Raw genomic sequence first — 23,326 nt, forward strand, 5'->3', positions numbered from 1 at the left:
ACACCTACCTCGAACAGACAAGAGTTCTTTCTCCCACCCTGGACATCATTCTACAGACATATAAATCCCATTTCCCCAGTTTGCAATGAACCAACAAAGGATTCCCCCAGGCAGTAAGCAGCCAGACCTCGAAACAGCTAGGCCACTAAATCAAGGTGGCCAATTGTAACATTCAAACCTACCTGAACAGACAAGAGTTATTTCTCCCACCCTGGACATCATTCCACAGATATATAAACCCCACTTCCCCAGTTTCCAATGAACCAACAAAGGATTCCCCCAGGCAGTAAGAAGCCAGACCTTGAAACTGCTAGGCCACTAAATGCTAATCAAGGTGGCAAATTGAAACATTCACACCTACCTCGAACAGACAAGAGTTCTTTCTCCCACCCTGGACATCATTCCACGGATATATAAACCCCATTTCCCCAGTTTCCAACGAACCAACAAAGGATTCCCCTAGGCAGTAAGAAGCCAGACCTTGAAACTGCTAAGCCACTAAATGCTAGATGCAAAACTTCTCTCTCTCTGAACAACTTGGCTTAAGCAGCTTTGTGGTGCCGAACCATTCCATGAATGAGAGTTCAACCCAAAGGTATGTGCTAGTATGTTAACTAAATAGAACCTCTGAGTAGCAACAGAGAAGCAAGTCAATTGCTTTCGCGAGCAGTTTCTGGGTTTTGTGGCAGCCTTTGTGTGGCCAAATTGCAGAGTTGGGTTGTGCTTTGGTCTGGTGCAACGAGGTCCTTGTCTAATGTCCATTGATCCCCTTCATCTATGTGCTTGGCTTGTTCTTTCTGAATCAACTGTCAACAAAACAATACAAAAATGCAGCAAATGAACACAGAAGAAAACCAAATGCAGATGGATGAGAATGGAAAGGAGAGATGTCTCAGTTGATGGAAGGGAAACCGAAAGACAAAACAGCGAAGGCATGATCCAGGAGGAGTCTTTGCGGATGGAGACAGAAGACGGATGAAGGGCCAGACAGAGGACAGCCGTTGCCCGTCACCAAAGATAGTACAGTATGTAGTTGCCATAGCTACCTAGGAGAGCCAGGAAGCAGATGCAGATGGCAAACATGGAGCTGAAGCTCAGGCCGGCATCCTTGTGGAAAATGGCCAGGGTGATCTCACAGTTGCGCCCCGAGTAGCCGTCGGGACAGTGGCATCGGAACTTGCTTGCAGACTGGGAGACGCATGTGCCGAAGTTGCACGGTCTCTGAGCGCAGGCAGTGTAGATGCAGTGCCGACCGGTGGCATTCTCCACCAACATGTGTCCTGCAGGGCAACTGAAAGACACAAAGGCACATTTATTCATTTATTTATTTGCAGCTTTTCTATTCCGCCCTTCTCCTCACCCCGCAGGGGACTCAGGGCGGATTACAGTGTACACATACATGGCAAACATTCAATGCCAATTTTTGACATACAAACATATACAGACATACACAGAGGCTATTTATTTTTTTCTGGCCACCGGGGGAGCTGTCGCTTTCAACGTCCATCTGCGACGCTGATGAAGCACTTCCGCATTCCCCGCATGCTTCCCCGCTGGAATGCTTTGCTGGAGTCTTCTTTATGGGCTCATAAATTAGTTAATGTAGCCTCCCCACACTTTAAGGTACCTAATTTTCCTACTTGACAGATGCAACTGTCTTTCGGGTTGCAAAGGTTGACAACAGGCTACACACAATTTGTTGGAAACCCACTCCAACCCGGGCTGGCTTCGAACTCATGACCTTTTGGTCAGAGTGATCTTAATGCAGCTGGTGCATCAAACCATTCAGCAGCAACATCAGCACCGGCTCGTCCAAAGCTCTGGGGCATCGACTGGGTTTTATGCTCCCATTTAGCACCATCATCCACAGCCAGTTACAATGGAATGCAATCGGCCTGGAGTGGACCCAGGTCCCGGCATGTGTGTTTCCGCACAGTTGCATGTCATGTGTGATGAATTGCCTACCTTTTAGGCCAGGGAAAGCTCAGGTATTTTGGCAACCATTTTATGAGGTGGAGCAAGGGGTCAGCCATCTTATTTATTTATTTATTTATTTATGATTCAAACTTCTATGCGGCCACTCCCCTGGGTCTCGGAGCAGCTTACAAGAACAGGCTAAAATAGAACACAATTTAAAAACAATTTAAAACAATTTAAAAACAGCAATCAAAGATCAAAGGCCTGTCGAAACAGGTATGTCTGACATGCCCGGTGGAAAGCTGACAAGTCCCGCAAGGCACGGACTTCAGGTGGCAGAGTGTTCCAGAGCGATGGTGCCACTGCTGTGAAGGCTCTGCGCCTGGTTGCTGTTAGGCGCAAGGTCTTGACACTGGGAATTTCCAACAGATCTTGGTCCTCAGAATGGAGGGGTCTCTGGGGTTTGGAGGGGGTGAGGCAGTCCCTCAGGTACATCAGCCCCAGACCATGCCAGGCCTTCAAGGTGAGTCTCATCCCTTTGAAAGTGATCCGGTGCTCAATTGGTTACTCAAGTGCAGCTTCAGTAAGATTGGTGTTATGTGGCATCTCATCGGAATTCCCGCAAGAAGCTGAGCAGCTGCATTTTGCACCAACTTGAGCTTCCGGAATACCGACAGAGGAAGGCCAATGTAGAGGGCGTTACAGTAGTCCAGTCTTGAGATGACCGTGGCCTGGATCACCGTAGCTAGGTCGTCCCTGGACAGGGAGGGGGGCAGCCGTCTAGCCTGCCGCAGGTGAAAGAAAGAAGGCGGTTCTGCTCACGGCGGAGAGAGACCTGGGCCTCCATCGTCAGCAGAGGGTCCAAAAGGACTCCCAGGCTCTTGACCAATGATGACGGGCGTAGCGCCTCGCCATCCAGGGTAGGCAGCTGGATGTCCCCACTGCCCGGTTGACCCAGCCATAGGATCTCCGTCTTTGCTGGATTCACCCTCAACCTGCTAGCACGCAGCCATCCAGTCATGGCTTCAAGGCACAGATGGAAATAATCAGGTACGGGGTCTGGTCTGCCCTCCATCCTCAGCACCAGCCGAGTGTCATCCGCGTACTGGTAACACTCAAGCCCAAAACCTCGAACCAGCTGAGCAAGTGGGCGCATATAAATGTTAAACAACAGAGGACCCATTTCCTAGAGGGGACGGAGCTTAGGAGCAGCCTGGAGGGAAATGTGGAGAGCCTTTGTAATTAGCTAGGAGAAAGCGGGCAGAGCTTAGCTTGAGTGCAGGAGAAAAAATTGCCTGTAAGGGTGCGTTTTAAAATCTGACAGCTCAGTTAGTGTCTGGTGTTTGAAGAGCGGAGTCAGGGTTTGTGTATTGAAGAAGAGAGTTGGGTTTTGGGAGTGTTAGGAGAAGAGGAGTCAGAGAAGCCACAGTTGGTTAGTTAGGAAACATAGATAGCTATTAGGTAGAATAGCTAGTAGAGAGAATAGACAGATCCAAAGGGGAAAGGACTGTCTGGACTTTTAGGAATTCTAGTCAGAGGGAAGTCTGGGTTGTTGTAGGTTTTTTCAGGCTATATGGCCATGTTCTAGAGGCATTTTCTCCTGACGTTTCGCCTGCAACTATGGCAAGCATCCTCAGAGGTAGTGAGGTCTGTTGGAACTAGGAAAATGGGTTTATATATCTGTGGAAAGACCAGGGTGGGACAAAGGACTCTTGTCTGTTGGAGCTAGGTGTGAATGTTTCAACTGACCACCTTGATTAGCATTTGATAACCTAGCAGTGCCTGGAGCAATCTTTTTTTGAGAAGTGATTAGATGTCCCTGATTATTTTCCCTCTGCTGTTTTGCTGTTTTAATTTTGGAGTTTTTTTAATACTGGTGGCCAGATTTTGGGAAGTCTGCTAGTTTCCTGATGGAGGGAAGAGTTATTTTGAAACTAAGCCTTGAACTGTTTTTAAAGTAACCATACGCTTCAACTCATTATTGCAACCGTTAAGCTTGAGTGCCTGTATTGTTGAAGCTCTCACAAATAAACAACTTTATTCTTTGTTAAACAACAACTGTCTCAAGAGTGCCTCTATGTGAACTAGTTCCATAGTAGTTTAAGTTTTAAGATTAGTGGCAGCATTTATTTTAAAAGAATCTCAGTGTTATTTACCTCAGAGTTCAGAGCCCTGAGTGTGAATCCAGCACAACTCAGCTTCCTTAAAACCTCTTGCCAAGCCAGAAGCTAAATACTCTTTTAAAGTGTGGTGGTAGCCAGTGATCACAGAACATTACCTCAGAAAATAGTGTGTTGGTGGCAACGTCTCAGCTGCCTCCAAACACTTAATTGAATTTATAGAATAATCCTTTATATTTTGGTGACAGCGGTGGGATTGGTGAAATAAAATCCCCAATCTATTACATCATGCGTACGAGGCTAGCCTCAGCAAACTATGTCTCACAGTGGCATCTTAGGCAAACATATTGGGGCAGAAGCTTCCATGAGCAAAAATGATTTCGTGCCTGGGTTGTTGTAGGATTTTTTGGGCTACATGGCCATGTTCTAGAGGCATTCTCTCCTGACGTTTCACCTGCATCTATGGCAAGCATCCTCAGAGGTTGTGAGGTCTGTTGGAACTAGGAAAATTGGGTTAATATATCTGTGGATTTTGCGCCTCTCAGTTGAGAAGTTTAAGAAAGCAATGCTACCAGGATTTATGTGTTCTAGACATGAGAATGCACTGCTGTAAAGAACTCCTTACCTTAAGCAGCTAGAATGTGAGCCTGGAGAAGCCCTGGGTTTTCTAGGGGGGGTGTGTCCTATTCCAGGAAGCAGAGATTAGACGGCCAGGATTGGTTAGAAAATAGGGGGTGGAGCCTAGCATTCAAAAAGGGAAAAAAGTACCTTTTGAACTGAGGCTGGAGTTGGCAGTTGGAAATTGTCCGTTGGGGGGTTTTGTCAGTTGGTGATAACGTTTGGTTGGTTGGTGTTAGATAGGAGAGCTGGGTTAATCTTTTGTGGTATTCAAGAGCTAGAGGAATTAGCAAAGAATACAGATAGTGGAACAGGACCTTGCTTGTGGTCTGTTCTTTGTCCCTGAGGAAGGCTAGGACAAAGGCTATTGGCTAGATTCCAGAAAGGGGGAATTTTATTTGGAATTATTATCAGCAATTAATTTCCTGAGATAATCTCCTGTTTTGTTAACATCAAGATTTGAACCCAGAACCCATCTAAGAATTGTACATCAAACGTACCCAGAAGCTTATGTACCAGTAACTTACTGAAACCACTATGCATTTGTACCAGAAGAAGTTTAAGCCTGTTAAATAAACGTTTTATTATTGTTAACACTTTATAACAGCTTCGGTGTGAACATCATTGTGATTTAAACCCTCTAAAGAAAATGAACACTATTGTAACACAAAAGGGTGTTATTAAGTATACTCTCCACATACAAGTCAGCCTGATGACCAAGCAAAAAGGTGGCAGCGAGAAAGATTGAAGAAACAGTTTTAAAACCTCCCAGTTCAGGCTTAGTTCAAATGTATATCAAGTTGTCTCTTTCATGTTTTAAAAATCCCCCTGCACCTATAAATAATTGGCTTGGCAGCTTGAGGGAATTACTATTTTAAAATTCCCTGATCCTTTCCCTGCTAAGTTCCTTATAATTAACGGCAATCGCTTGGTATAGTTTCCCCAGGTTCCTTATAATTGGTGGTACAGCGGTGTGATACTTTTTACAACTGCCCTTGCAATACTTGTATTGTTTTGAGATACGCAAGCAGCAGAACACACGAGAAGCAAGCCAGCACTCCCACAGCAAACTGCCAGCTTCACATCAAGACCCTGAACTTCAGAGTGCTGCGCCTGGAGGCAAACTGGCAAATCTTCTTAATTCAAATGGATTCCAAACCATTTTCTCTGACCCTTCCCTCTGAGGATCCCAGACTAATGGCGGGTGAAGGCCATTGCCATGAAGGACCCTTGCTTTGTGACTCATTTATCGTCCCTCCTCATTTGCCCTGAAACACCGCCGACTACAAATAACAACACATGTTAAACTCAGAGGAAGCCTTATCACTGACATTCAGACAAAAGATTTTTAACTTGGTGCAGTGCTTCTCAACCTGTGGTTCTTCCCAGGTGTTTTGGCCTACAACTCCCAGAAATCCCAGCCAGTTTACCAGCTGTTAGGACTTCTGGGAATCAAAGGCCAATTTATTTATTTCTTTAGAGCTTTTATAACCCGGCCTTCTCGACCTCCGAAGAGGGACTCAGGCCGGCTAACAGCAGAAAATTCAACACAAATATAGTAAACATAATAGCATCATAATACATTAATACAAAAATACATTAAAATACAGATCATACAATTACAAAAGCCCTTTAGTGTGGTCAGCCGTTATTGACTCGATCCTCATTCTGCAAATGCTATACTCCAAAGCCAAGCTTTTACCAACTTTCTGAAAGTCAGGAGGGAAGAGGCAGATCTAATCTCCAACGGAAGACAGTTCCAGAGCCGAGGGGCCACCACCAAGAAGGCCCTGTCCCTCGTCTCCACCAGACGCGATTGCGAGGGTGGTGGGACCGAGAGCAGGGCCCCTCCTGAAGATCTTAACAACCTAGATGGTTCATAGGGGAGAATCCGTTCGGACAGGTAAACTGGGCCGGAGTCGTTTAGGGATTTATAGGTCAACACCAGCACTTTGAATTGTGCTCGGACGCTAATTGGCAGCCAGTGGAGCTGACACAACAGAGGAGTCGTATGCTCCCTGTACTCCGCTCCTGTTAGTAGTCTGGCTCCTGCTCGTTGGACTAGTTGAAGCTTCCGGGCAGTCTTCAGAGGCAACCCCACATAGAGAGCGTTGCAGTAGTCTATACGGGATGTAACCAGAGCGTGGACCACTGTGGCCAAGTCAGACTTCCCAAGGCCAATACATCTGAGGAACCACAGGTTGAGAACCACTGACTCATTGTAGTATATTAAAAGTACCCCTTCCAAAAGAAAACACCATGCTTTGTACTGAACTGACACACACACAACAAAACAGAAGCATCCCTGGAGGAAGAGGTTCATTCTGTCTAGTCCACACTCTGGTTACATCCAACATAGACTACTGCAATGTGCTCTACATGGGTCTGCCTTTGAAGACTGTCCAGAAGCTTCGACTGGTCCAACGGACAGCAGCCAGGTTGCTAACGGAAGTGGCCCTCAGGGAGCATACAACTCCCCTGTTGCGCCAGCTCCTTTGGCTGCCAGTTTGCTACCGGGCACAATTCAAAGTGCTGGCTTTAGCCTATAAAGCCCTAAACGGTTCTGGCCCAACTTACCTGTCCAAATGCATCTCTCCTTATGAACCATCTAGGACTTTAAGATCGTCTGGGGAGGCCCTGCTCACATTACCGCCTTTGTCACAATTATGTTTGGCAGAGATGAGAGACAGAGCCTTCTCTGTAATACAATTGCCTGGTTGCCTGAGACGATAAATAAATAAATACTAGGGCTGGGTGGTTTCATTTCGTTAATTCGTAATTCGTTAAAAAATTCGTTAATTTTTCAATTACAAAACGATAACGAACCAGTCTGGAGCAATTTTTTAAAAAAACGAATTTTTAAATCGTTTCGTAAATGTTTTGTATTTCGTTATTGTATTCGTTTCGTTATCGTTTTGAGGTCGTTTCGTTATTATTTCCACATGTCTGGGGCAAATTTTATAGTTGTTTTTGGTTTTCTAAGGGTTTTTATAGTTGTTTTTGGTTTAATTAAGCTTCAGAAGTTCCCCCTGTCCCATTTGGAGGTTTTTTAGCGTATTGCGCGGTCGCGTCCGCCATTAACGAATCGATTCGTTATTATTTCGGAAATCGATTCGTTATTGTTTTGTAATTTTTTTCACATTTACGAAATTTCGTAAATATCGAACTTTTTTAAAGGAAAATTTTGTAACTATTTTAAATAACGAAACGCAAAAACCCCCCAAAAACGAATCGATTTTAGAAACAAATGTTTCCGTTGTTACCCAGGCCTAATAAATACCACAAACGAACATTACGTTTTTATTTTTATAGATTGCGGTTTTAAATGTATTTTATGGTGTTGTCGGGCATTGAATTGTTGCCTCTGTAAACCGCCTTGAGTCGCCTGTGGGCTGAGAACACAGTCAATAAAGAAATGCATAATTTTAGGAACCCGCATAACCTTACCTGCACTCATGCACCATCCACAGGTCAATGCAGACAAACTGCTGGCTGCAGGGATTGCTTTTGCAGGCGTCAGAGAGGCAGCCTTTCTTCACTCCGTGGGCACTCAATACCAGCTCCTTCAGGGAAGGATCTAGAGGGAGCCTGTAGTTATTGAATCTGACATCCTTCATGCATCCTAAGGCGAAATACAAAACAGACACGGTTTTTCAAAAACTCCTGATCGAGAACTATTTTTGAAACAGATGTCACAGGCCCTGCAAGGCTGCGCATGTGTTCTGTTTAACAATGGCCTCAGAGGTTCAGAAGCACAGCAGACGAGCTCCCACTCCACTCCCTGCTTCTCGGCTCTGAACTCTTCCCTCCAAATTGGAAGGCATTCCTTGCAGGAGTTTGTTGACAATCTAAAGATACATTCAATGCCAACCTCCATCCTCCAAGGAGCCATGACACCCAAGATGGTAGGTGTTGTGGGGAGATTGTCAGAGTGCGACAGAAGCTTTGGTGTTGTGATAGAGTCTGCTGGCAGTGATAGTAACACTAGTTGTATTAGGAGAGGCAGGAAAACTACTCGCGAGCAAGACTATGATGAAGAGCAACAGAGGAAAAGAATCCGGGAGATACTTAGTGAGCCAACTGATGAGGATTCTTTTGAAGGTTTTGATGCAAATGATATGGATGATGGGATATCAGACTCTGGGTCTGATGGGTTGGATTGGACAAGAGTTCAAGAGATTCAGGATATTTGTGCTGAACCCACAAGCAGTGGCACGTTTGAAGGTTGGAGTAGCGAAGGCACAGATGGGTCTTGGGGAACTTCAGGATTAGACCAGAGATGGACTATTTGGAGGAGTGGTGGAAGAAGCACAGCTGGGGATGGGTTGAGCTGAACTAGGGGCGACTCCAGTTCGGATGAGGAGTTTCAACAGGATGCAGCTGGGACAAGGGTGTTGGCTGAATCAAGTTCTGATGAGTTGTAGATAAAATGGAAGTGTTTGCAGTTGTAACTTTGCAATCGGCAAGGTGTCTTGTTGGGTGCTTTCTGGATCGTTGTGTTACAGAAGACGGGTTTGGAAGAAGACTTTGGAACGTAAGTTATGCTCTGGGTTTAAGCAGCAAAGGGGGCTGTAACTGTGTGGGTTTCTGCTGGACTGCACTGTTTTGATATTTGCATTAGCTGCCGTATTGCCCCCATTGCTTTGGCTCCTTGTGACTTCCATTGGATCGGGACCTGACCTTGCAGCATTTCGTTTCCCTTCGGACTGGACTGGACTGAACTTCAACTATTGGTATTACTCTCCCTTCCACGTCTGCGGCTGTGTTTCTGGAGTTGGCATTATCATCCTTCCTGCATTCCTGCATACCAGCCTCGGAGTTCAGCGTGGTGTTTCCTACAGTGTTTGAGGCTCGGGTTACATTTTGCAACCCTTGAAAGGCTGCTGCTCTCTAGAGTGGCTGTGAACATCATTCTACAGTTTGTTTTGCTTCTGTTGTTTGACGGAGCAAGTTTGAGCTGACTTTAAGCATTTTGAGTTTAATCCGGATTATATATATGGATAATCCAGGTTATATTCTGATTTGGAGTTTTGTGGGTTCTTTTGCCTTTTTGGACTGTTTCACACTGAAGTGTTTTTTGCCCTGTGGCTTTGTTTTGGGCTGTTTTGTATTTGTTTGAACAATAAACTATACTTCTTTAATTGGCTGGCATCTGACCTTGACATTCGGAGCTTAGAAGAATGGACACTTTGAGACTTCAGGAAAAGCAAACATGTAGCTTTACTGAGTAGAGCAAATATACAGCACACATTCGCATTTACATCCAACCAAACAGACAGGAACAAGACAAAAGACACACCGAAGTTAGAAGGACAAACGAAGTCTTATCTCTGGATCCTCCCTACACGTTCCAGGCACACTCAGGGTCACATCTTCACAGTTCATTAGAGGATTGACTGATTAACCCTTTCAGTGTCAACGCACTCTTTGGTAAAGCAATCAGGTTATATTCACAGGCATTACACAAAATTATATTTAAACATTCACATTACACTAATCTTACATTAACAGAGACTGCTGAGCTGAACTTGCTGACTGAAAGGTCACTGGTTCAAATCTGGGGAGCAAGGTCAGCAAGTGCTAGGCCCAGCTTCTGCTAACCTAGCAGTTCAAAAATATGCAAATCTGAGCATATGCATATGCATATCTGAGCAAAAGCACCGCTCTGGCAGGAAGGTGACAGTGCTCCATGCAGTCATGCCGGCCACATGACCTTGGAGGTGTCTACGGACAACGCCGGCTCTTCGGCTTAGAAATGGAGATGAGCACCAGAGTCCCAGAGCCGAACACTACTGGACTAAATGTCAGGGGAAAACCTTTACCTTGCTTTACCTATTGTTGTTGTTTTAATTGTTTCTACTGTTTTTATATTACTTATATGTTAATGTTTTTAATTATATTTTATGTTGTTGGGAGCATTGATTGCCGACTGTAAACCGCCTTGTGTCACCTTTGGGTTGAGAAAGATGGTATATAAATATGGCAAATAAATAAATAAATAAATAAATAAAGATTTGAACCCAGAACCCATCTAAGAATTGTACATCAAACGTAACCAGAAGCTTATGTACCAGTAACTTACTGAAACCACTACGCATTTGTACCAGAAGAAGTTTAAGCCTGTTAAATAAACGTTTTATTTATTGTTAACACTCTATAACAGCCTCAGTGTGAATATCATTGTGATTTAAACCCTCTAAATCAGTGGTTCTCAACCTGGGGTCCCCAGATGTTTTTGGCCTACAACTCCCAGAAATCCCTGCCAGTTTACCAGCTGTTAGGATTTCTGGGAGTTGAAGGGCAGAAACATCTGGGGACCCCAGGTTGAGAACCACTGCTTTAAATAAAACAAACACTATTGTAACACAAAAGGGTGTTACTAAGCATACTTTTCACATACAACTCAGCCTTAATACCAAACAAAAAGGTGGCAGCGAAAACAATTGAAGAAACAATGTATTGTCGAAGGCTTTCATGGCTGGAATCACTAGGTTCGAGAAGGCCCTGTCCCCACCAGACGCACCTGCGAGGATGGTGGGACCGAGAGCAGGTCCCCTAAGGAAGATCTTAGTAACCTTGATGGTTCATAGGGGAGAATCCGTTCGGACAGGCAAACTGGGCCGGAGTCGTTTAGGGATTTATAGGTCAACACCAACACTTTGAATTGTGCTCGGAAGCTAATTGGCAGCCAGTGGAGCTGGCGCAACAGAGGAGTTGTATGCTCCCTGTACCCGCTCCTGTTAGTAATCTGGCTGCCGCTCGTTGGACTAGTTGAAGCTTCCGGGCAGTCTTCAGAGGCAACCCCACGTAGAGAGCGTTGCAGTAGTCTATTCGGGATGTAACAAGAGTATGGACCACCATGGCCAGATCCGACTTCCCAAGGTACGGGCACAGCTGGCGCACAAGTTTTAATTGTGCAAAAGCCCTCCCGGCCACCGCCAAGACCTGAGGTTCCAGGCTTAGTGATGAGTCCAGGATCACTTCCAAGCTGCGAACTTGCGGGTGTTACTAAGTATACTTTTCATATACAACTCAGCCTTAATACCAAACAAAAAGGTGGCAGAGAAAACAATTGAAGAAACAGTTTCAAGATCTCCCAGTTGCGTCTTTCACTATTTTAAAAACCCCTGTTCTTTTCCCTGCCAAGCTCCTTATAATTAACGGAAATCGGCTGTTTTCCCCAGGTTCCTGATAATTGGTGAAGCAGTGAGGGGGAATTATTTCTATATCTTACCCTGTCTGATAAATTCAAATTATTTGAAATCTTCTCTCTACTACTCAATCGTTTCAGTATCACCCCTTATAGCTGCCGCTCTGAAAATGTTACCCTTACCTCCACCCAGGGGCGGCTCGTCCATTACGTGAAGTAAGTGGTCACAGAACACTTTTTTTGCCAGGGGCGCAGAGGCGCCTCTGTAAATGCCCCTCGACCGTCACTTGAGGAGCGCCCCCTCAGCTCACAACAGCCCGAGCAGTCCGGGGGGAGCCTCGGCCTTCTTGCCTCGCTGCCAGGCAATCCTCTTCCCAAAGGGGCCGGGCCCTTGAACCTCGCCTAGCCCCTCTCGTTCCTGCTCCACTCAGCCACTGGGTGCACGAGCAGAGTTGGCGCTCAATCGTTCTCCACGTTCAATCCCTTCCCCATGACCGGCTCCTTTTCCTGATCCCCCGGTGCTCCACCCGCCATGCCTGGCCCGCTTCGGGTTTGGAGGCGTGTCTGAAGACCCCAACGTGCACACCAAAAGTCGCCTCTTCTCCTGACTTTCTCTTCAGCCATTGGGACCAAGAGAGAGAGAGAGAGAGAGAGAGAGAGACGCTCCGGCTGGAGGTATCTCCCACCTCCGCTCCCTCCTTTGTTTTTGCGCCTACCTTCAGGAAAGGTGGGCATCTCCACCTCTCTCTCTCTCTCTCTCTCTCTCTCCTTGGTCCCAATGGCTGAGGAGAAAGTCAGGAGAAAAGGTGACTTTTTGGTGCACACGCCGGGGTCTTCAGGCACGCCTCCGGACCCAAAGCGGGCCAGGCAAGGGAGCAAGTGCAGCAAGTGTAGTTACTGGGATGTATAGTTCACCTACAATCAAAGAGCATGCTGAACTCCACCAATGATGGAATTGAACCAAATATGGCACACAGAACTCCCACGACAAAGAGAAAATATATATCAGTGATTGGTTGGGGGGGGGGGGCACCAAAATACTGTTTGCTTACCATTGAAAATTACCTAGGGCCACCTCTGCCTCCACCCCTGCTTTACATGATGTTACAACTGGCTAAGATTTGTATGAGAAAAGTTAAAATAATCAAAGTGGGAGAATGAATGTCTCCTTGGAACCCTTTACTATCATTGGCTCGATTGTTAGCTGTGCAAGGACAACACACGAAGAGTAAGGAAGGCAAAATGCTAATACGCAAATACTCTGAATGGCACTTAAATGTCATCCCGTGACTCTTTTAATCGTCCTGCCTCCGTGATGGACAGCTACCGGAGACAACGGATAAGCGGAATATGATTTTCACCTTGGAAAGCGTGGCTCTGATTGACAGGGTGTGTGTTGCCAACGACCAAACTGTTGGGATCGAGGATGATCTCCTTGTAGACTCCCGCTGCCTTCGAGATTTCTCTCTTCCCGCCGCCTCCGTCCAAGCAAAGAATGAACTCGTTTTCATTTCTCTCCAGGGAAATTTGATGCCATTCCCCATTATCCACTTGATAGGAAGGAAGGCTGACGACAAAGGCTCCGTCTCCCAGGTTGTAAGACACCGTTAATAAGCCAAGGACCACCTTGCAAGGAAAGCAGGAACAGGTGTCAATCATTTTTGCCTTTCATATTACAGTATATACTGAAGAACAGCCCACAAATGGTGGAAGGACTCTATAGATCAGGCACGGGCAAACGTCGGCCCTCCAGGTGTTTTGGAATTCAACTCCCACAATTCCTTTGGGGGGGGGGGTTGGATGTCTTTATTGTTTTTTTCCCTGAAACTTTGCATATACAAATAAAATTGTTGTTGTTATTATTATTATTATTATTATTATTATTATTATTATTATGTGATGCACAAGATTAGTATGCAGCAAACACTATGCTGGCTGTTGGACACTTCTCAAGTGTCTAGGACTATGGTTTTTTTTAAGTTTTTTATTGTATAATACATAGAAACATACCAACTTTGAAATTCACATTCAAAATACCAGTATTTTCCCCAATCCCACCACCACCACAACCCCCCACCCCCCACCCAGGAACAGTTAAGTACATTTGCTATGTTTATTATAATTGTTCAATCATGAGAATAGTCTTATTTAACACCGTGTAGAATCATAGAATCATAGAATCCTAGAGTTGGAAGAGACCTCATGGGCCATCCAGTCCAACCCCCCGCCAAGAAGCAGGAATATTGCATTCAAATCACCCCTGACAAATGGCCATCCAGCCTCTGTTTAAAAGCTTCCAAAGAAGGAGCCTCCACCACACTCCGGGGCAGAGAGTTCCACTGCTGAACGGCTCTCAAAGTCAGGAAGTTCTTCCTCATGTTCAGATGGAATCTCCTCTCTTGTAGTTTGAAGCCATTGTTCCGCGTCCTAGTCTCCAAGGAAGCAGAAAACAAGCCTGCTCCCTCCTCCCTGTGGCTTCCTCTCACATATTTATACATGGCTATCATATCCCCTCTCAGCCTTCTCTTCTTCAGGCTAAACATGCCCAGTTCCCTAAGCCGCTCCTCATAGGGCTTGTTCTCCAGACCCTTGATCTGCTCCCTCTTCCCTGTGGCTTCCTCTCACATATTTATACATGGCTATCATATCCCCTCTCAGCCTTCTCTTCTTCAGGCTAAACATGCCCAGTTCCCTAAGCCGCTCCTCATAGGGCTTGTTCTCCAGACCCTTGATCATTTTAGTCGCCCTCCTCTGGACACATTCCAGCTTGTCAATATCTCTCCTGAATTGTGGTGCCCAGAATTGGACACAGTATTCCAGATGTGGTCTAACCAAAGCAGAATAGAGGGGTAGCATTACTTCCTTAGATCTAGACACTATGCTCCTATTGATGCAGGCCAAAATCCCATTGGCTTTTTTTGCTGCCACATCACATTGTTGGCTCATGTTTAACTTGTTGTCCACGAGGACTCCAAGATCTTTTTCACACGTACTGCTCTCGAGCCAGGCATTGTCCCCCATTCTGTATCTTTGCATTTCATTTTTTCTGCCAAAGTGGAGTATCTTGCATTTGTCACTGTTGAACTTCATTGTGTTAGTTTTGGCCCATCTCTCTAATCTGTCCAGATCGTTTTGAATTCTGCTCCTGTCCTCTGGACTATTGGCTATCCCTCCCAATTTGGTGTATTTATCTTTCCCCTTTATTCTGTGTATGAGACCCTTCCATTTTGCTTCCCATGTCCTTCTGCTTTGACCTGTCATATAGTAACTTTTCCTTTCAATAATACAATCTTGGAGATGGTAATCGGCTAGATATTTATACCAAGTTTTTATATCCCATTTCTTGTGGTCCTTCCAGCCCAGGGCCACCGAGGCTTTGATTGCCTCTATCATGTGATTTATTATTTCCTCATTTTCTTTATATTCCCCTTTACTTTCCAATTTCCGGGTGAAAAATTGGGTCTTGTTCCATTCTATATGTATCCCTAATATGCGCCTCCATTTCCTTCCTGATTATTTCTTGGAACTTTTGGATTTTTTTGCATTCCCACCACATGTGGGCGTATGTTCCTATTTTTCCACAATTGTGCCAGCATAATTTTGGACACGTTTCCATGATTTAAACGTGCGCCAGCTGCACAGGAGTTCTGTACCATTTTGTCAGTATTTTCCGTTGCATTTCTTTAATCTTTAGGTATTTTATTTTATTGATTGACTTCATCCAATTATCTATTTCTCTCTCACTGCAATTTAATTCCTCCTTCCAGACTTCTATTAGGGTAGATTTTGTGTTATATTGTATTTCTGTGATTATTTTATATATAAATCCCATGATTACTTTCTCCTTCTCAACTTTCCATTTTATTATTTTGTCAAAATATTTTTCTGAGGGTTCCTTAGTCTTCAATTCTGCCCTCCCCATTGTAACCAATTTCCAAGCCCACATTTATCTTTTATTTCCTCCCATTGAATTACAGTCCCATCTGATTTTAGTAAGTCCTCAATCTTTGTTATTCCGTTCTGTTCCAGTTTCTTTAGCATATTGAGATATGGCTGGGGTTTTCTGTTGTCTATGGAACCTATTGTGAGCTTGTCTATTTTATTTAGTTGGAGTTTGTTTTGCCATTTTCCACAACAGGTCATTGTTGATAACAAGGGGCAACTCCCACAATTCCTAACAGAATTGTGGGAGTTGCCCCTTGTTATCAACAATGACCTGTTGTGGAAAATGGCAAAACAAACTCCAATTAAATAAAATTGTGGGAATTGTTAGGAATTGTGGGAGTTGAAGTCCAAAACACCTGTAGGGCCGAAGTTTGCCCATGCCTGATCTATAGATTCAATTGTGGGCTGCAAACTGTGTGTGTGTATATACATACACACACATAAAGACAGAGTCAAAGTTCAGAGATGCAGCTCTTTTCACACGATTAGATAAATGCAGCAATCTTCCCGCAGGGATGATGCTATATTAATATATCAGGGTAATGTGAATTGACCGGTAAATGTGCACAAAGCATACATGGTTCATTTATTTATTGCTTAGATTAATATTCCACCACTCGAGGACAAAAAAGCCAGGAGAAGCAAGGAGAGTGGCATACATTCATGTCAAAGCGAAGGTAATGTGAGGAGCTGACGGGCTCAAAAGAGGATGTCGCACCTTGCCTCATCAATAGGGATGGATATAAGAATCCAACATTTTGTGAGTTGTTCATTTAAATACTCAAGACTATGTGTACATTTCAGCAATGGATTCTACAAGGTGGCTAGCACACAAGTAGAGAAACGACACAGCAATTGGTCAATGCCAATATTTGTTTATTTTATCTATATAAATAAAAATGTAATGTTTGTTTGTGGGATTAACATAACTCAAAAACCACTGGACGAATTGACATCAAATTTGGACACAATATACCTAACAGTCCAACGAGTGTCCCTCACCCCTAAACACACACACAGACACACACACAAAACCTCAGCAGAACAGACTTAAAAGCCCCCCAAAATACACCATACATACATATACAGATACAATCATATACACATGCACACATTCATACACACACACATATATGTATGTACAAACACACATACATATACACACATACACCATACATACATATACAGATACACTCATATACATATACGCATGCACACATTCATACACACACACGTATATATGCACAAACACACACACATATACACACATACACCATATATACATATGCAGATACGCTCATATACATATACACATGCACACATTCATACACACACATGTATATATATGCACAAACACACACACATATATACACATACACCATACATACATATGCAGATACACTCATATACATATACACATGCACACATTCATACATACACGTATATATATGCACAAACATACACATATATACACACATACACCATACATACATATACATATATGATCATATACATATACACATGCACACATATACACACATACACCATACATACATATACAGATACACTCATATACATATACGCATGCACACATTCATACTCACACACGTATATATATGCACAAACACACACACATATACACACATACATATACATACCCAAATATATATACATATACACATGCACACACAAATATACATATATACACACATATACATATACACATATGTACTCACAAATATGTATATAGACAAGCACACACATATACACAATATGCATGTACACATATGAACACAAATACATAAATATACACACACTCATATATATACACCCATCCACACACACACATATGCAAAAACACACATAAACACGTATATACACACACAAAGCATATATACACAGACTGGGCCACAGCAACGTGTGGCAGACGACGGCTAGTCTATATAAATAAAAATGCAATGTTCGTTTGTGGGATTAACATAACTCAAAAACCACTGGACAAATTGACATCAAATTTGGACACAAGACACCTCTCAGGCCAACGAGTGACCATCACTCATAAAAACACCGAAAAACCCAGCAGAAGGGACTTAAAAAGCCAAAAAAGCAACAAAAAAAGCTATAGTGCATGCGCAAAAATGACCCCCCCCCCCCCGGCAAAAACACACACAATAGCATATGTGGGCTGATCAAATGTGATCTACGCATGGTTTATTTACATTAGGCCCCATGTGACACTCCTTAGCGGTTTCTATGAATGCTCTTTTTCTAGACTAGTATGGCCGTTCTGGATTTCACTGGAAGTGAAGAGGAACCAAGGGCACAAATGTGAAGCCATATGTCATGAGTTGCTCTTCAAAAACAGCCTTAAGACAATGCCGAAAGTAAAAGAAAAATGCTTAACTTCAGCAAGCACAAAGGATAAGCAAATGCAGTTGAAAAATACAAAAGAAAGCAAGGGAGTCTTAATGTGGGCACAAATTAAAGTCTCTTACAAAGTCCCAAAAGAAACAGCAGTCTTCCATCAGACAACGGGCAATGATCACACAAAGCAGGTTCAATTGGAGTGAAAACATTGGCATCAGAGTCATTCTGATTTATAGTCCTGACTTCCCCACAGAGGAGGTGCTATGGCGTCTCCCAATTAGCTCAGCGTTTTTAGCAGCTATCCTAGCTGAACACCGCCTGTGCTCTGTCTCCTTTCGTCTCTCTAGAAATGTTGGCACTTGCACAACCTCATCATCTGATTCTTTTTCTCCCTCCAATTCCTGAGCACTTCCCTGCTCCCCTTCCTCTTCCGAAGATGAGGAATCCCTAACACAATAGCAATGAACGGACCGCACCAGGAGAGATCCATCCTGTCTATGCCTCACTGGATCAGAATAACATTCACTTTGAACTGACATTTGACCGCCACTCATCATCATCATCAGCATCATCCTTCACCTGGAGGGTGATGTGTTCATTCTTGCTCCGGGAAGACATGCTCATGATAATACCGTTGGGCTCACGCATTCTCATCATGGCCTCAACGAGTGTTCTGCGAGGAGGTGCGGTGAAAGGAAGCTGGTAACGAATGTGACTTCCTGGCCCAAAAGAGTATTCTTCAGCAACTAGAGAAATTGGGGGAGATAAAAACAGGCTTTTAGAATTGCCCTCCCCTATTCATGTGACTACTGGAGTCTACTCTCTGAGGATGCTTGCCATAGATGCAGGTGAAATGTCAGGAGAGAATGCCTCTAGAACATGGCCATATAGCCCGAAAAAACCTACAACAACCCAGTGATTCCGGTCATGAAAGCCTTCGACAATTTGCAGATTGATTGCCTCTGGGGCTGCCCTTTTTCACACCCTGTTTCCACCATGATCCAATCTGGGCTTGATGACTTTTTTCAGCCTCGTCTTGCTTTGCAGGGAGCACAGACATGCACATTGGTTCCAAAGCACAAAATTCTACATATTGCTTCCATTCCCTTCACCTGGGCTCTGGGTCCTCCCAAAGCCCAGGTGCCTCCACAGTTTTCAGGTGACCAAACAAGTGATCACTGGGAGGACCTCTTGAAATCCATCAATGAAGGGGGTCTCAGCAAAATATACTCTGCACGATACCAAGAGGGATCGTGCTCTGGATCGTGCTCTGACCTACAAGAAGCATTGCCTGAACATCACGCAAAAGTGGGTGCTAGAAACAACATCATACGAAAGCTGACTGGCACAACCTGGGGATCACAACCAGATACAGTGAAGACATCCACCCTTGCACTGTGCTACTCTGCTGCTGAGTATGCATGCCCAGTGTGGAACACATCTCACCACGCTCAAACAGTGGATGTGGCTCTTAATGAGACATACCGCATTATCACGGGGTGTCTGCGCCCTACACCACTGGAGAAATTACACTGCTTAGCCGGTATTGCACCACCTGACATCCGCCAGGAAGTGGCAGCCAATAGTGAAAGGACCAAGGCAGAGACATCTCCAGCTCATCCCTTGTTTGGGTATCAGCCAGCACGTCAATGACTTAAATCAAGAAATAGTTTTCTAAGATCTACAGAGACACTCGCTGGAACACCCCAGCAAGCGAGAGTCCAAAAGTGGCAGGCTCAAACCCAGAACCTCAATCAGTGAAAGACTCCCCCCTGGGCACACAGAAAACTGGGCGACTTGGAAGGCGCTGAACAGACTGCGCTTTGGCAACACAAGATGCAGAGCCAACCTTCCGAAATGGGGCTACAAAGTGGAATCCTCGACATGCGAGTGCGGAGAGGAGCCAACCACTGACCACCTGCTGCAATGCAACCTGAGCCCTGCCACATGCACCATGGAGGACCTTCTTGCAGCAACACCAGAGGCACTCCAAGTGGCCAGATACTGGTCAAAGGACATTTAACCAAATACCAAACTCACAAATTTTGTATTTTATCTGTTTGTTTGCTTTGTTCTGTTAGAAATGTAATATAACTGACTGGTTGATCTGACACGACAAATAAATACCAAGAGGGAAAAGCATTCGCTCACCTTTGTCACATTTAGAGCCATAGTAACCTGGCAAGCAGTGACAGGTGAAGGAGCCCCACTCGCCGTGACATCTCCCGTGTGGGCCACAAGGAGAGGAGCCCCTCTTCTCACAAGTGCCGTCTGTCAAGGCGCAACCAGGAGAGCTGTTCAAAGACTCTGCGGGAGATTCAAGGTCATACAGCTTTAAGAGAAAAAAAGTAAAAGAGAATTATGATCGGGTGCCAAAAAAAGGAACTTCAAAATGCCAACACTGTGAGAAACAGGCTATTGTGGCTGATCAATCCCCTGGTATCTCACACACACATGTAACCGCAGCCTCCAAAACAGAGGTGGGGAACCCATGGCCCTCCATGTGATGTCAAGTTACAGTTCACATCCATTTTGGTCAATAAAGCGAATGGTGAGCCATACCTTATTTATTTATGTATTGACTTTGCTTCTATACGGCTGTATCTCAAGCCCGAAGGCGACTCACGGCGGTTCACAAACAGTAAAAACAGTAGAAACAGCAGTGGTTCCATACAACATATAACAATTGACTTAACACATTATCCATAAATTACCAAGAAGCAATTACAATGCACAATTATTACAAAAAACAACCGTACCCAATCTTCTCATCATCCAAGCGTAGTCCAGGTTCGTCGTCCATTGTTCCATTCCTATGTTCCATTACCAGATTGCACTAAATTACTCAAACGCCTGCACAAACATCCAGGTCTTCACCTTTTTGCGGAATACCATGAGAGATGGTGCTAGTCTAATGTCCGTAGGAAGGGCGTTCCACAGCCGAGGAGCCACCACCGAGAAGGCCCTATCTCTCGTCCCCGCCAGCCGAGCTTGAGAAGCAGGCGGGATCGAGAGCAGGGTCTCCCCGGAAGATCTCAAAGTCCTGGTGGGTTCATAGGCAGAGATGCGGTCAGATAGGTAGCTTGGGCCCGAACCGTTTAGGGCTTTAAAGGCCAACGCCAGCACTTTGAATTCAGCCCGGTAGCAGATCGGCTGCCAGTGGAGTTGGCGCAACAGGGGGGTTGTATGCTCCCTGCGCTCCGCTCCTGTTAAAATCATGGCTGCCGAGCGTTGGACTAGTTGGAGCTTCCGAGCTGTCTTCAAAGGCAACCCCACGTAGAGAGCGTTGCAGTAGTCTAAATGGGATGTAACCAGAGCGTGGACTACCGTGGCCAAGTCAGACTTCCCAAGGTATGGGCGCAGCCTATCCCTGCTCTACAAGGAACAGACGTAGTGTAGCAAGGCCAAGGATTTCCTCCCCCCCCCCCCCATTTAATTAATTCTCCACTTTCCTAAATATGTGGCACATTTCCACAGAGGTGTTTCCCCTTTTGTTCCCAAAGTAACAAGTGCAAGAATGCAAAGGATGCTTGTAGCTGCACAATGTGCAACTCACATGGGAACATGCAGGCAGGTTGTAATATGAGAACGACCAAATTTAGGGGGAGGTGCATGATCAATAGAAAGGAGATAAGGGAAATATATGTCAAATGAGGTGCTGAATCACAACTATGTTAGCGTGGGCAAAGAATCGCGGAAGCACTGAATAATGGACTCCGGAGTCTCCGGTAAAAAGCAGGTTTTAGCTTTACTTGAGCAGTTCCAAAATATACAACATACACCATGAGCAGACAAAACGTGAAGAACACAAACCGAAAGAGACAGGCTCAAAAGCAAACTGCAGCTGGAAGGGAGTTATCTCTGGTACTTCCTAATGTTGCACACACCAAGAACTCAGGGTCACATTCTCACAGCTAGTTACTTTGCTGTTTTAAGTTTACTGTGTAAACATACATTCTGGCAATACAATTCTATTACAATCACATTCCTACTACATGAAATTACATTTAAACATACATCATACATGAAATACACACTGACAAACTACACCTGTGCCAAGCAAGGTGGAATTTTATTGGACTGAACTCAAACACCCTTTGCATTCCTGTCCTAGGGGATGTGCCTCTCACAGACTTGGAATAAATATAAGGTTTTGGGTCGTTGTAGGCTTTTCTTGTTGTATGGTCATGTTCTAGAAGCATTCTCTCCTGACGTTTTGCCTGCATCTATGGCAGGCATCCTCAGAGGTTGTAATACTGGTAGCCAGATTTTGTTCATTGTCATGGTTTCCTCCTTTCTGTTGAAATTGTCCACCTGCTTCTTGTGTATTTCAATGGCTTCTCTGTGTAGCCTGACATGGTGGTTGTGAGAGTGGTCCAGCATTTCTGTGTTCTCAAATAAAATGCTGTGTCCAGGCTGGTTCATCAGGTGCTCTGCTATGGCTGACTTCTCTGGCTGAAGGAGTCTGCAGTGCCTTTCATGTTCCTTGATTCGTGTTTGGGGGTCCCAACCCCCCCAAGCAGTAACAAGCCACACCAAACAATTGTCAGATGCTAATCAATGTGGCCAACTGAAACATTCACACCTACCTCATAGAATCATAGAATCAAAGAGTTGGAAGAGACCTCCTGGGCCATCCAGTCCAACCCCATTCTGCCAAGAAGCAGGAATATTGCATTCAAATCACCCCTGACAGATGGCCATCCAGCCTCTGTTTAAAAGCTTCCAAAGAAGGAGCCTCCACCACACTCCGGGGCAGAGAGTTCCACTGCTGAACGGCTCTCACAGTCAGCTCCACCTCCAACAGACAAGAGCTCTTTCTCCCACCCTGGACTCTCCACAGATATATAAACCCAAATTTCCTAGTTCCAACAGACCTCACAACCTCTGAGGATTCCTACTAGGCTTGGGCGGTTTCATTCGTTAATTTCGTAATTCGTTATTAATTCGTATTTAAATTAGCATATGATCCAATATTGAGCCATGCAGGAATAGTGTGAGGAGTAAATTAGATTCGAAACAATTTTTTCAATTTATTTCGTACTTATTTCATAATTATTTTGTAATTATTTCGTAATTATTTTGTAATTATTTCCGTATGTCTGGTGCAAGTTTTAGAGTTGTTGTTTGTTTTATCACACCAACAGTCAACAACAGAGGGAGAGGGAAGCTTCAGAAGTTCCTCCTGTCCCATTTGGAGGTTTTTTTA

At 44.6% G+C, this 23,326-nt stretch overlaps 1 protein-coding gene across 1 annotated transcript in view; it reads right to left on the bottom strand.

Moving 5' to 3' along the window:
• LOC132783217 (neural-cadherin-like) overlaps window positions 1–23,326 on the bottom strand; it is a 195,624-nt gene that overhangs the window by 20,956 nt on the left and 151,342 nt on the right. The window contains exons 27-31 of the mRNA XM_060788311.2: window positions 20,269–20,449; window positions 18,697–18,863; window positions 13,167–13,431; window positions 8,103–8,277; window positions 1,047–1,291 (exon numbers count right to left, since the gene is read on the bottom strand). Coding sequence (XP_060644294.2) covers window positions 1,047–1,291; window positions 8,103–8,277; window positions 13,167–13,431; window positions 18,697–18,863; window positions 20,269–20,449 — 1,033 coding nt within the window. The remainder of the gene's footprint in view (window positions 1–1,046; window positions 1,292–8,102; window positions 8,278–13,166; window positions 13,432–18,696; window positions 18,864–20,268; window positions 20,450–23,326) is intronic.

This window comes from Anolis sagrei, chromosome 8, assembly GCF_037176765.1.
Source record: "Anolis sagrei isolate rAnoSag1 chromosome 8, rAnoSag1.mat, whole genome shotgun sequence".
Lineage (NCBI taxonomy): Eukaryota > Metazoa > Chordata > Lepidosauria > Squamata > Dactyloidae > Anolis > Anolis sagrei.